Here is a 13561-nt window from a genome sequence, read left to right as displayed (position 1 = left end):
GTATTTAATTGATTTTTAATTTATCTTCATGATTTATTTTGATTTACTTTTTATGAGGTTATTGTAGTATTAAATAAAGGTTATAATATTTAATTGATATCTAATTTTACAAGTGTCTATTTTTTATATCATATAATTAACTCAAAAATATATTTTTAAAAAATTAATAAGCCTAATAGGATCCATAACCCTGATTGTGAATTTTACATGTTAAGGGTCTTTAATATATCATCTTGATTTTTTTTAGAAAAATTAAATTATATTTTTACTAATTATTTTTGTTATTTTTATTATTTCTAATCTCAGTAAATCTATTGAATCACTTCAAAAACAACTTTTACATAACTTAATTTAAAATATAGGCCACGCAATAACTTGTGTCAATAGTTTTAAATTTAACTTGTTAAAGTTTAATGAGAATACTGAAAGTTTTATTGAGCTCAAATAGTCTTTTTCATGTTCAATTGTTTTTTTTTTTTTACTAATACCTGTAGCGTAACACATGCATTAACCTAGCTATAGCGATTCCGAGAACCTAACTAACATATTAGGCATGTGCCTGTCTACCTAAGATTGTCCACCCGGAAGAATTTCAATTTTGAAAAGAACTATATTACGGGGGAAAAAAAAACTGTTGCAAGCAAATGCATTAATAGCTTTGACAATTCCAAAGGGTCATTCAATAATTTATTAGTGACTCGATAAACCAATCAATTAATATAAATGGCTGCACTTTGATTGGTAAAATTTGATCAGGTAACCCGCCGGAGAAGAGCGCTTCGCCGCAATGTGGTATGGCCAGCTACATGATCCGTGCTTCAAAATTATTGAAGAATATTTGAATTGTTGAAGATCTATGAGAGAGCCATTAACTTTATATCTGGAAGTCAATAACAGTGTCCCCAAGTTCCTCTGCTGTCTCAATTTCTGATAGAACAGTGCGATGATCTGGGAACCCAGACGCTGCAAGAATATTTTTGAGATTCTTGTAGTCTTGCGGTGGCTTTCGTATGTTGTCGGGGATGTTACGTTTTAAGCGATCTGGCTTTATCGCAACTCTGGTCTGCATGGAGGACCTTCCTTGCTTTTTACCATGTCCATCAGATTGTGATCCTATTCAATACATGGGAACTGAGGATGTTATTAATAAATATGATACCTCAATATGCATTGACTTGACTTTGAAAAGTGATGCAAAATAAACAAAAAAAATAATCATAGATAATAAAACTTGTGAAAACTTCTTTATTTGGAAAAGTACAAGACTTCACTAGCTTTATATTTAATTAGCGATCAGGCAAATGAGCAGTGGAAACACAAGTTAAATGAATGAAAATGTAACAAGAATTTGGCCAGATCAAATGCTTATAATTGGAGGGAGAATGATGTAAGAAATTTTCCCAAATATATAGTCTTATATTAATTTGATTTTATTTTTTATTGGGTTAAAATTTTATAACAATAAAAAAATAAGAAATCACGAAGACCTTCAAATAAAATCTACATGCTACTATTTGGGATTTTGGATTAGTAATATTTTTTTAGTTGATTTATGATTCTTTTTCTAGTTTTATTTAAAAAAAATTTCCTAGTATAAATTGAATTGTTTAGCTTGTATTTTAAAAGATCACATGAAAAAAATTATAGAGTAATAAAATTACGAATTATAATTTCCATGTGATTTTCTTTTAAAATCTTATATTTATGTGCTTGCTATTTTTCTTATATTGTTTCATCTACGTTAGAAATGCTCAGCGTGCATTATGTATAATTCTAAGCCTACTTGTCAAAACCAGAGACTTGATGGCTGCTGATGTCCATCACAAATACAGGTGCCTTTCTTTTGGTCTTAAACACAGGCGTTCTTTCATTAAAGCTACGTGGAGGAGAATTGACCAAATACTCAACCAAAAGTTTCCTCTGCATGCTTGGTGGTGTGTGGACATTCCATAGTGAGAAAAGCCAATAGAAATGTACCTGGTTTTTTCCATTATCATAACTATATTTTCTAATCAAATGAACCTTAGAACAGCTAAGCACTTAAATATGATTATTTTGTGTCTAAAACTCAAAGGCAAAAGATGAAAAAAAAACATTTCATCAACAGAAATATTTGGATTTGAAACCATTAAATGATTGGCTTGTGAAGTTGTCATACCTCCAGGCGTGATGGTGAAAGAATGTCTTGTTGTTCGCGAGTTTGCCCGTGTAATGCATAACCATTCTCTTTCTGCTTCGCCTTCGCCTTCACATTCTGTTTCAATTGGAATATGCCAGTGACCTTTTTCTGATTCCTGTTAGATGTTTTATACCAAGCGCACATGACAGTCTATTTTGTTAGTGAATATACCTCAGTTAGTTATATTAGTTATATGTAGCATTGTTGTTATTTATATAAAACATATTTATTATTAATAAATTTTTTTTATTATCTTTAATAATAATTTATCTTTAATTAATGAATCTAATGTTTAATTAATAAATATAAAGTGAAGATAAAATTTATGAGACAAAAAATATTTTGCAAATGAGATTATAAAATTATAATTACGATATTTTTATTACATTAAAGTATTGTTTTTAAATGTTTATGGAGAATATTCTATTAAAATTGAATATTAATTAGAGTTGTGCATATTATATTCTTTTTTTATTAGATGGCATGTACATTGAACTAACCGACAAGAAAATTTCATATATAGATATTATTCATATTTATGGAAAAGTTCTTGTAATAATTGTACAAAATGATTCTAAGACTTCAAATCATTATGTTATCTTATATAAAAAATATTATGATTTGATTCTAACCACATATTGTCCAAATCAAGGATAACAAATGAGCAAATATTTAGTATAATATAAACTATATAAAAATATTTAAGTAATTAAGAAAAAATTCATCACTTTAGATGAATTGCAGAAAATATTTTATTTGTTCTCAAATAATATTAATTGTGAAATTCTTAGACAATAAGGAATGTGTTTTGAAAAGAATTTCAATAATATTGAGAACTAAAATGATGTAACAAAACAGATATAATTTATGCTATAATGTTTAAATTGAAACATAAATTGAAACATTTAAGATGAAGGGATAATAAATACACCGAGAAAATAATCACTGAAAAGTTAAGTTAAATCACTTATGACTCTCTTAATATTTGAGGGATTATGACATGTTGCTAAATAGTGTACTTGATCTTCAAATATAAATCAATTAATCATTGAATTGATAATAAATTAAATTATTTAATTTATTTAGTCTTATTTTATTTAGAATTATAATTTATATTTGGATCTACTTACTAGAGAACCTAATAAATCACATACATAAGAATCATTTGTCAAAAACTAAAATGAGATTATTAATCAAGCATAACTTAATTGTAAATAAATTTTAAAAATTAAAGACTAAAATATAATTAATATAGAGGATTACAATTCTAGACCTAGAAACAATCAAGTAAGCTCTTGATTGAATAATTTCTAAAATTAACCTAAAATAATATATGTGATATTATTTAAGAGGCAAATTGATATTTTATCATTTATAAAGTTTTTAGATTTCTTTTATAAATAGAATGTTATATTTTTTATTTTCTAAGGATAAAGAAGAAAAGAATGAGAAAAGTACATGATGTAAACATCTAAAATATAAAAGAAAAGAGCTAGCACTATAAAGAACAACAATCTTTCTCTCCTAAAATGATTTATGGATTTCTCACTAATAGTTCGTATGGATTACTGTTAAAGATCGGATACTTAGATAACTTGTGAATTGCAACAACTCAGCCTTAAAGTAAAATTCAAAGAAAAAAATCCGATCTCTAGATAATATTTACATAAATTCTAAATAACTCTAGATCTGTCTAACAGATCTTTCAAACTCTAAAAACATTTTATATTTATTGCTTCCCCTATCTACATGCGTTTCAAGAAAACGCAAGACATTTAACTCACCAACTTTCAGTATATTTGTCTTACATTAGAAGATAGCATAAATAGACACTAGCTTTTGTTCTTATATTCTTCATATTCATATAGATCGGAAAATATGTGGCAAAGAGCTCAGTAGTTCTCACCTGAATTACAACAGAACAAGGCGGAGGCATGTCAAAATCTGGACCAGCATCAGTAAATCTGAAATGCACCTTAGGAAGAAAAGTTGCAATGTTATGATATAAGAAAACAGAGCATCACCAGTGGCAAATCACAACATGCGATATCGAGTCCTTAATACTTGCAAAAACAACATTTGAACCAGAAAGATAGATTGTGGAAGCAATCACAATCACAGTTAACAGTGGTGAACTTTTGAGGAACTCTACTTACTTGATGCCTTTCTTTCCATCTAGGGAAGAAGTCGTTTCCTAGAAGATGAAATGTATGGTCTCTCATCTCGTCATTGGTCACGATTAAACATTTGAACTTTATAGCTGCATACAACCAGTACCTGAATCACAGGTTATTTACCTCCAGTACTTCATATGCTGTTTGCATATTTGAAGAAATTTTTAACAGAAGATAACGTGTATGGTAAAATTATTTGACTATTCCTGTACATAAAACCCTCACCAATCATCATTTGAACCAGTGGGTGTTGCATAAAGTGCATCAGCATTTTTCCACTTTTCAATGAAAGCTTTATTTACCGGTTCATCCATCTTGCGTCCAGTGATTCGCTTGTTATGCAGAACAATGAGCGGCCATTTTTTTGAAGGAAGCTTCTGACGTATACCATTAACAACAGCATTGATCTGCAGCCAGCCACTAAACCAATCAATAAAGTGAACAGAATAAATGGATTGTTGAATTCCTTGCTAGTCTTGTCCATCTACCTTCGATGGCATGAACCTTCCCTGGTTGTAAATACCAGCATTTGCTCCGTCTATCACTGCTTCAAAAGGTCCATAGTAATCAAGCCATTTCTGCAAAAAGCAACAATGATTACAAATGAAAGCACTCCTTAATTATCCCATTCATCTTGCCATAACAATGTTATAAGCAACACTAAGGGGTTTAACATACTTGAAATCTTTGAAAGCTTGAATCTCTGTCACGTTTTATTGCAATAGAAGCAACTGATTCGGCAAATTTCTCTGTTTCAACAGCATCAAGGTCAATTGTGGTCAATTTCTGTCCACAGTACTTGCAAATTCCATCCAGTCCAACAGATGTACAAGAAACAGTCCACTTCCCCTTACCCACCCAACCTTGCCCATGCCAACCTCCACCTCCATTTTCAATTGCTTCTTTAACGTCCCATTTTGTTTTTCCCACTCTTGAAGCTGCCTTGCTGCTAAACCATCTAACAATTATGCCTGCAGTAGAGGGTGAGACCCTCCTTACAATTCTTCGTAGTTTATGCAGCAAATAATAAACCTTGTCACCTTTACCACCTTCTACACTTACTCTTAAGAGTGCCTTCAATTCAGGCTCCTCTGGATAAACACCATGCTCCAACATGTGCTTCTCTACATAAAATGCTTTGTCTATGTCTCCACTACTGCAAAACACAGATAGAGCAGGTCCATAGGACCGCAATTTAGGATTTATCCCCATTGCGTCCATCTGTTTCACCATATCAAAGGCCAGATCACCATTACCAATTGACATCGCCATTCTTGCCACAGCTGTCAAGGTTGCTTCATTTATTGGGACCTTTTCCTTGCACATTTTCTCAAAGATCTCAAAGCCCCTTTGAAGTGCATACTTTTTGACATCTTCGCTGAACTGAATTTCATGATTGCCATGCACATGGACATCTTTATCTTTTCCATGTGAAGGCCGTCCATCCAAGTGTTGGAAGTCTAGCTTGTTACACTCATTGAAAAACTGGACCAAACTTTCCTTGCCATTTAAATTACCAAACGCACTGCCATGATTCAACTCCATTTCAGCTATACTTCCAGGTTCTCTATCAGCATCGACTAATTTCTTCCTATTGTTGGAAACTCGAATATGCAATTCAGTAGCACCAACTTTTCTATCATCCTCATCTCTTAATTCACTCAACTCCTGAAACTTTACACTCGAAACTTCATTTGACACATCTAATGAATTGATGGCTCGCCTACCACTCTCACTCCCGCTTTTAGCTGGTTGAACACCACCAACAGCAGCAGAGGAACAAAGATACAAAAGTACAGCATAATGATACTGCCCCATCTTGATTCCTTCTCTCTGAGCTAAATCATATAATTGAATTGCAGCTATCACATCTCCTCTTTTCGAGCACATATCCAACCTAACTCGCAACTTGAGTTCTGATGAATCAACCTTGTCTTGTTTAGACCCTTTTCCAATTTTGTCCACTTTAATAACTTGATTATCACTACCGTTTTTTGTTCTACTCTCCATTTCACCACTTACTGGTTGACTGTCCATAGTTGCCAAAAATCTAATGCCCTTTTTCCCATCTTTAGTAGAATTCTCAGAACCCATTCCTGTACTTTCTCTAAAACCCATATTCTTTCTTGTATTTCTATTCTTTGAAAACCGCTTCTCAGTCTTCTCGTCAACTACAGAACTAGTAAGGTTTTTGACATGTTTTCTCTCTACCCTTTTATCTATTCTTCTTGAAGAAGGAAACCCCAATGAATTATTTTCCTTTCTGGTTCTCAAATTAATGGTTTTGGTTGGACTATCATGGTCAGTTGCAGATAACTTTGCATGTAGTATGTTACTAGCAAATGTTGTAGCTACAAGAAGCGGTGCGTGCTTAGGAGGTGAGGAACCAGGAATGTGAGATAAAAAGTGGAATTTGCAAGCATAAAGAGATGGCGATGGATACTTACAGAGAGCGATTGAGAGTACATGCGTTTGCTGCAGAATGTTAGAGGTGAAGCAGGCCATGTGTGGCCGTTAGGAGAGCTCCTGTCAATTTTCACGCGGGTGATGTAATAAATTGTCTTGCAACTGATACGGAGAGTCCAAATTACGCAAGCGCCATTGGAAGACGAATAGGATTTACGTCCTGTATGGTCGAGGAAAGTAGTTTTTCTTTAAAAATAAATTTTGAAAAAATAACTAATAAAGTAAATTATTTTTTAATATTTATTAGTATAATAAAAAATAAATTAAAAAATATTTTTTAGTATTTAGTTATATCATGAAAAATAAAATTGAAAATAATTTATTTTTTAAGTTTATTAAAATAAGAATGAGCAAATCTTATAAATTAAAAAGTTAAATGAGAATAAAATTAAAAAAAATATAATTTTATAATTATCTCAAATAAAATAAATAATAATTAAAATAATAAAGATCAAATCTAAAAAATAAAAAAATTAAAAGATGAAATTAAAATAATAATAATTATCATTTCATAAATTATTTTAAATAAAATAAGTAACAATCAAAAGAATAAGAATCAAATTTGATGGATTAAAAATTTTAATTAAAAAAATAATAAGGAAAAAGTAAATAAAAATTATAAAAATTAAATCTAAATTTAATATAAAAATTAAATTCTAAAAGATGAAATTGAAAAATAATATATTCAAAACAATATATATATATATAGCAATCAAAAGTTTGAGAGTCAAATTTGATATAATCAGTAAACAATATGACATTTCTAAATTTTTTATAACTTTTAAAAGTATTTTTCGTCCAAAATAAAAGAAAAATACTTTTTTAAAAATCAATCCAAAATTTTCTTTGATTGGAAAGTGTTTTTTGTTAATCAAAAAATATTTTTCGTTTACAAATTTTTTAATAACAAATAAATATAGAAAAATTTATAAAGTAGTTTTCAAAATTACTTTCGGGAAACAAATGCAGCTTTAAAAACATTGAATTGGCACCCAAAATCATTACTAGCTATTTCACCCCTCTCTGTTACAGGTTGAGTAGTTTTGTTTGCAGTAAAAGAAATAAATATTAAAAAATAATTAATAGAAAATTAAAAAATTTAGTTATATTTAATTAAATAAATAAAAAATCATTTGTATTAATAAATATAAAAAAATATTAATAATAAATATAAATAAATTAAAAAATATAAAATAAATATAAATATTGTACTCAATTGAATTTAATAAATTTTTTTATTTAAATAAAATTTTTATTTAATGAGACAATTATTTGTTTCAATAAAACAATGTCTACCCAATAAAATATTTTTTATTTTATTTTTTTAAAATATCATAAAGTAATCACCTTCATGCATACATTTAATTAATTAATTTAATGTAATTAAAAAATAGAATATTTTTTTATAAAAATTAAATTTAAAAAATAATAAAAAATCAAAAGATTTAAGATAACTTAGATTATTTTTAAAATCATTGAAAAATCATATAAAAAATAAATGAAAAATTAATAGAACTCAATTTCTAATTAAATAAATATTGAAGAATAAAAATGAGAAAACATGAGTTTGAAAAAAACAAAGCTGAGCAAATCTTCTAAACATGAGTTAATCTCTAAACCTGTAACTCATGAAATTCCAAATCCAAACTTGATTAAAAAGTTAGATTCACAATCAATTTAATATTGAAAGATTAAACAAAAAAAAATTTATAAAATTTTTCAAAATAAAAAAATAACAATAAAAAAATAAATATTAATTTTATTTTTTTTTGCTTGCATTGATTCTTAGTTTTATCTTATATATGGTTTTTTGGTTTTTTTTATATTACTATTATGTTGCAATTATTGCTGCCTTGTTTGAAGATTAACATGTATAAGTTTTTCATGTTTCTTTATCTTGTCTCTTGGGTGTATCTTTGGTTTCTAATTCTTGTTTTGTTATTTGATTGTTATGGTTTTAATTTTTTATATTTTGTTTCTTTATAAGGAGGTGATCCTAACTAGCAAAAAAGATAAGAAAAAAACCTTTTTAGTATAGTTTTTAAGTTTGTATAGATTGTCAATTGGAAATTTAGTTATTTTAGGTGATGTTTTATTGTGACTCTTTGTATTTGCTCAACTGGTTATTGATCATGTGCTATTTTTAGTGACACGGTTAAAAGATTGATATCTTCTTCCAAGTGTAGAAGTGTCGAAATAATAAATAACCCTGCAAGATTAGGGTCAAACCACAGGAAAGTTAATTGTATAAATTATAAACAACAACAATAATAATAATACAACAACAACAATAACAGTAGTAGTAATAATAAAGAAGAAGAAGAAAAAGAAAAAGAAAAAGAAGAAGTTGATGAGAAATTTGAGATGAAAGATCAATGTGAGGATCAAACAATGATAAAAACAAATTTCAAGGTTAGAGGATCCACTAATGGTATTTCAAACAAGTATAGTATGAACTCTTTTTATTACTTAATTAGAAACTACACACAAAGAAGGTTCTAATCGGACTATAAGTTGTTAACATGATTACATTAGTTATTTTATTCAAAAAATATTAATACTTGTAAATCTTATTAGGTATTCTGATTAGTACTTAAAAGTGTATTTTTATCATGGTTTTATATCATCATTTTGCACTTGAAGTATCAATAACTCCTTAACTAAAGCATGTTTTATAATAATATATCTAATAATATAAGATACCTTTAATTTGTGGTAAATGTTCATTTTAAATGCAGGCCTATCACATAAATGAAAGGATTGATTGATGACTTTAAGAACTTAAATTGCAAGGGCAAAGAGATGACCAAAATTAGAAAAGAGATGTCGGTGCAATCCATACCGGAACACTATTCGGTAATTGGGTCATATCTGGAGCTATAGATCTCAGATTTAGGTCTACTTTATATGGATGGAAAGGTAAGATATAGGTCTACAACTTTAATATGGAGCCCAAGATCTAAAAAGGTCATTTTCAAGTCCAAATTATTGCAACAACAAAGAAGCCTGAATCTGTCCTCCAGCCCGAGCACTGTTCAGTATTTTGGCCATATCTGGAGTTCTAGACGTTGAAATGAGCTGAAGTTTTTACACAAGAAATCTGAGACAATTGCCTACAACTTTCATGTTTTCAAGTGGCTCCAATTTTAACGTTATCAATGACGTTTTGGGCAGACAAGAGAAGATAAGGATTGTCACCAAGTCAAGAGTTGACCACCGACTCATCAATTAGTCATCAAATCAATAGTTCCCAATTTTGGCCTATAAAAGGAGGCATTTGCCATGCATTTAGGCATCTTGGTGTTCAGATCAAGATCATGCTCTTACTTTCGTTTTTTGTATTTTTTGTAATGTTTATGCTTTGCTTTCATTAATATCAAGTTTATGTCTTTCATTTCCTTTCCTTTACTTAGCTAACTTTTATCTTATTTATGTTCTTATTTTATTTATTTATTTTTCTTTCTTTTATTATGTTTAGCTAAGTTTATTATGTCAAGGTGAAAAGGTTACACTAATGGTGTAAGAATAAGTATGGTGTAAACTTAATATGGACTTTAATGTTTGATACTAACATGTTTTGTATTTGTTATCTTGTTCACTCTTTAATACTTTGCTTGTTAAATGACTAATCTTGATTTATGTTGTATAACACTTGGTATAACAAATGCTTGGCACTTTCGTAGTTCATACTGTATGGTATAACCGACACCTGAGCTATGAAAGGAACTTGATTTGTTGTTAACATAAGTTATAATCATGAATGCTTGACGAGATTTACAAGTTGTAGCATTAATCGAATAAGATGACTAATGTAATCATGTTAACAATCTATAATCTGATTGGAACCTCCTTTATGTGTGGTTTCCAATTGAATAATAAGAGTTTATATTATACTTGTTTGACATACTATTAGTGGAATCTCTAACCTTGACATTTGTTATTATCATTGTTTAATCGTTACATTAATATTTCTTCTCAAAGTTCTCATCTTCTCCTTCTTCTTCTCCTTTTTTTTATTATTATTATTAGTATTACTATTATTATTATTGTTATTATTATTATTATTATTGTTATTGTAATTGTTATTGTTGTTGTATTATTGTTATTTATAATTTGTACAATTAGCCTCCCTGTGGTTCTACCCCGGTCTTGCCGGGTTATTTATTACTTTGACACTCCTGCACTTGGGAGAAGACATCAATCTTTTAGTCATGTCAAGTTTTTGGCACCGTTGCCGGGAAGGTAAGTTTTGTATAAATTATAATTTTTATTTTCTCTTTTCACTTTTCTTGTATATAACTTTGTTTCTTTTCTCTTGTTTCTTCTTCTTTTGTTTTCTTTTTCCTTTACTCTATTCTTACACATGCATGAGAGTGTGGTCACGTACATCAAGTGGTAGACTTTGTAGGGTATCCTCATCATTTTCAGAAAATATAGCCGAAGAAGATAATCAATCTCTTCATAATGAGAATAATGAAAATAACCGTACTAGAACACTTAGAGACCACATGAATCCCACAAGAACAAGTGCACCATCATGCATAGTTTTTCCTCCCGATGCATCTCATTTTAATTTTAAACCAGGTATTATTCAACTTTTACCTTCTTTTCATAGCTTAGAATTGGAAAATCCATACTTGCATTTAAGGGAATTCGAGGAGGTCTGTAACACATATAATAATTTAAATTGTAGCATGAACACCATCAGATTAAAGCTTTTTTCCTTTTTCATTAAAAGATAAAGCTAAAACATGGCTACAAAATTTGAGACTAGGATCCATTCGTGCTTGGGATGAAATGCAACAATAGTTTTTAAAGAAGTTTTTTCCATCTCACAGAACAAACTCTTTCAAAAGACAAATCACCACTTTCACTCAAAAACCAGGAGAAACATTTTACCAATATTGGGATAGGTATCGAGACTTGCTTAGTACTTGCCCTCATCATGGTTTTGAAACATGGAGATTGGTTTCACATTTCTATGAAGGGTTAACACCTAAAGATAGGCAAAAGGTTGAATTGATGTGCAATGAAACTTTTGAAGATAAAGACCCTGATGAAGCAATGGAGTACTTAGACTTGTTAGCTGAAAATGCTCAAAATTAGGACACCACGGGTACTTATGAGGCACCGAGTAAAACTCAACCTCATACATCTAGTGGAGATATGTACAACCTTAGGGAAGATCATGACCTTCAAGCCAAGTTTGCATCTTTAGCTAGAAAAGTCGAGGCACTAGAATTGAAAAAGAGTGGTCAATTAAAATCTGTTGAAAACATTGTGTGTCAAATATGTGAAACAAATGAACACTCAACCAACGATTGTCCAACCTTGCCTTCTTTTAAGGAATGTCTCCATGAACAAGCCCATGCTTTAAACAGTTTCCAAAGGGCCAACCACAACTTATACTTCCAAACATACAACCCTGGTTGGAGAAATCACCTAAATTTCAGTTGGAAGAGTGAGAACAACAATGCACAAACTTCACAACCACCGTTTCAAGCACACCATAATTGCCAAAATTCTCATGGATATGCACCTCCTTATGCTCCACTTTCTAGAAGAAATCTTGAGGAAACATTGCATGCATTCATTGAAAAGCAAGAGACAATCAATACTCAACTTGCTCAAAACATGACAGATTTTAAAGATACTCTTGCAAAATTAACATCTGGTCTCAGTTTCCAAGAGAAAGGTAAGTTTCCATCTTAACCACAACAAAATCCCAAGGGGCAATACAATGCAAATGCAAGTAGTTCCGGAAGCCAACACATGGATCAAGTCAAATCAGTCACTACTCTGCGTAGTGGTAAGGTTATTGAAAAACCCTCTCTTGAACCTTATGAGAAAGATGATGAGTCAATCTCTGAGGGTAAGGAAGGGGTTGAATCTGAAAATTGCAAAGAAAAGACTGATTCGCCGCTGACACTTCCATTTCCTCAAGCCATGACCAAACAAAGGAAAGTCAATCACAACTCTGAAATTTTTGAAATTTTCAAATAGGTAAGGATCAATATACCTTTGTTGGATGCTGTTAAACAGGTTCCTTCCTATGCTAAATTTTTGAAAGATCTATGCACTGTGAAGAGGAAACTGAATGTGAAAAAGAAAGTCTTTCTAGCCGAACAAGTAAGTGCTATTCTTCAAAACAATAATGCTTTGAAATATAAAGACCCTGATTGTCCTACAATATCTTGCTTTATTGGAGAGCATAAAATTGAAAGAGCTTTACTTGATCTCGGTGCTAGTGTGAATTTACTTCCATATTTAGTTTTTCAGTGTTAGTACAAGTCGATAAATTCATTTATCCTATGGATTTTATTGTCTTAGACACACAACCTGTTGAAGTATGTAATTCATTTCCTATTATTTTAGGACGTCCATTTCTTGCAACTTCTAATGCATTGATTAATTGTAGGAATGGATTGATGAAGCTATCATTTGGAAACATGACATTGGAGATGAATATTTTCAACATTTGCAAGCAACCTAAAGATGATAATGATTTACAGGAAGTGGACTTTACTAAAAAATTAATTCATGATCAATTTCCAACCACTTCCAGTGAAATTGAGATTGATGAATCTGATAATTTGGAAATGATTTATTTTCAAGAAGAATCAAATACAAGTAATTGGAGGCCACAAATTGAGAAATTGCCATCACAATCAATTAAGTCCATACCTTCAAGTGTTCAACCACCAAAACCTAATTTGAAGCCATTGCCATCTAATCTCAAATA

General features: G+C 30.1%; 1 protein-coding gene across 4 annotated transcripts; it reads right to left on the bottom strand.

Moving 5' to 3' along the window:
• Positions 1–596: 596 nt before the first annotated feature.
• On the bottom strand, positions 597–6932 carry LOC105139660 (proteinaceous RNase P 1, chloroplastic/mitochondrial-like). 4 transcript variants are annotated; one of them, XM_011046188.1, is made up of 8 exons: positions 6801–6929; positions 5032–6704; positions 4842–4931; positions 4579–4760; positions 4336–4456; positions 4086–4154; positions 2159–2294; positions 597–1113 (listed from the first exon to the last, which is right to left on the bottom strand). In XM_011046188.1, the coding sequence occupies exons 1-8, from the start codon at positions 6856–6858 to the stop codon at positions 875–877; spliced, it is 2568 nt and encodes an 855-aa protein (XP_011044490.1). In that variant the 5' UTR covers positions 6859–6929; the 3' UTR covers positions 597–874. The 4 variants fall into 4 exon arrangements, 3 of the variants coding, with proteins under 3 accessions (XP_011044490.1, XP_011044491.1, XP_011044489.1); XM_011046189.1 differs by having other exon boundaries at positions 597–1131; positions 5032–6930; XM_011046187.1 differs by having other exon boundaries at positions 5032–6928.
• Positions 6933–13561: the final 6629 nt, after the last annotated feature.

Source organism: Populus euphratica, unplaced genomic scaffold, assembly GCF_000495115.2.
Source record: "Populus euphratica unplaced genomic scaffold, PopEup_1.0 scaffold280.1, whole genome shotgun sequence".
In the NCBI taxonomy this organism is placed as follows: Eukaryota; Viridiplantae; Streptophyta; class Magnoliopsida; order Malpighiales; family Salicaceae; genus Populus; species Populus euphratica.
Note: the sequence above shows the minus strand (reverse complement) of the source record. Positions and strands in the feature narration are given on the sequence as shown.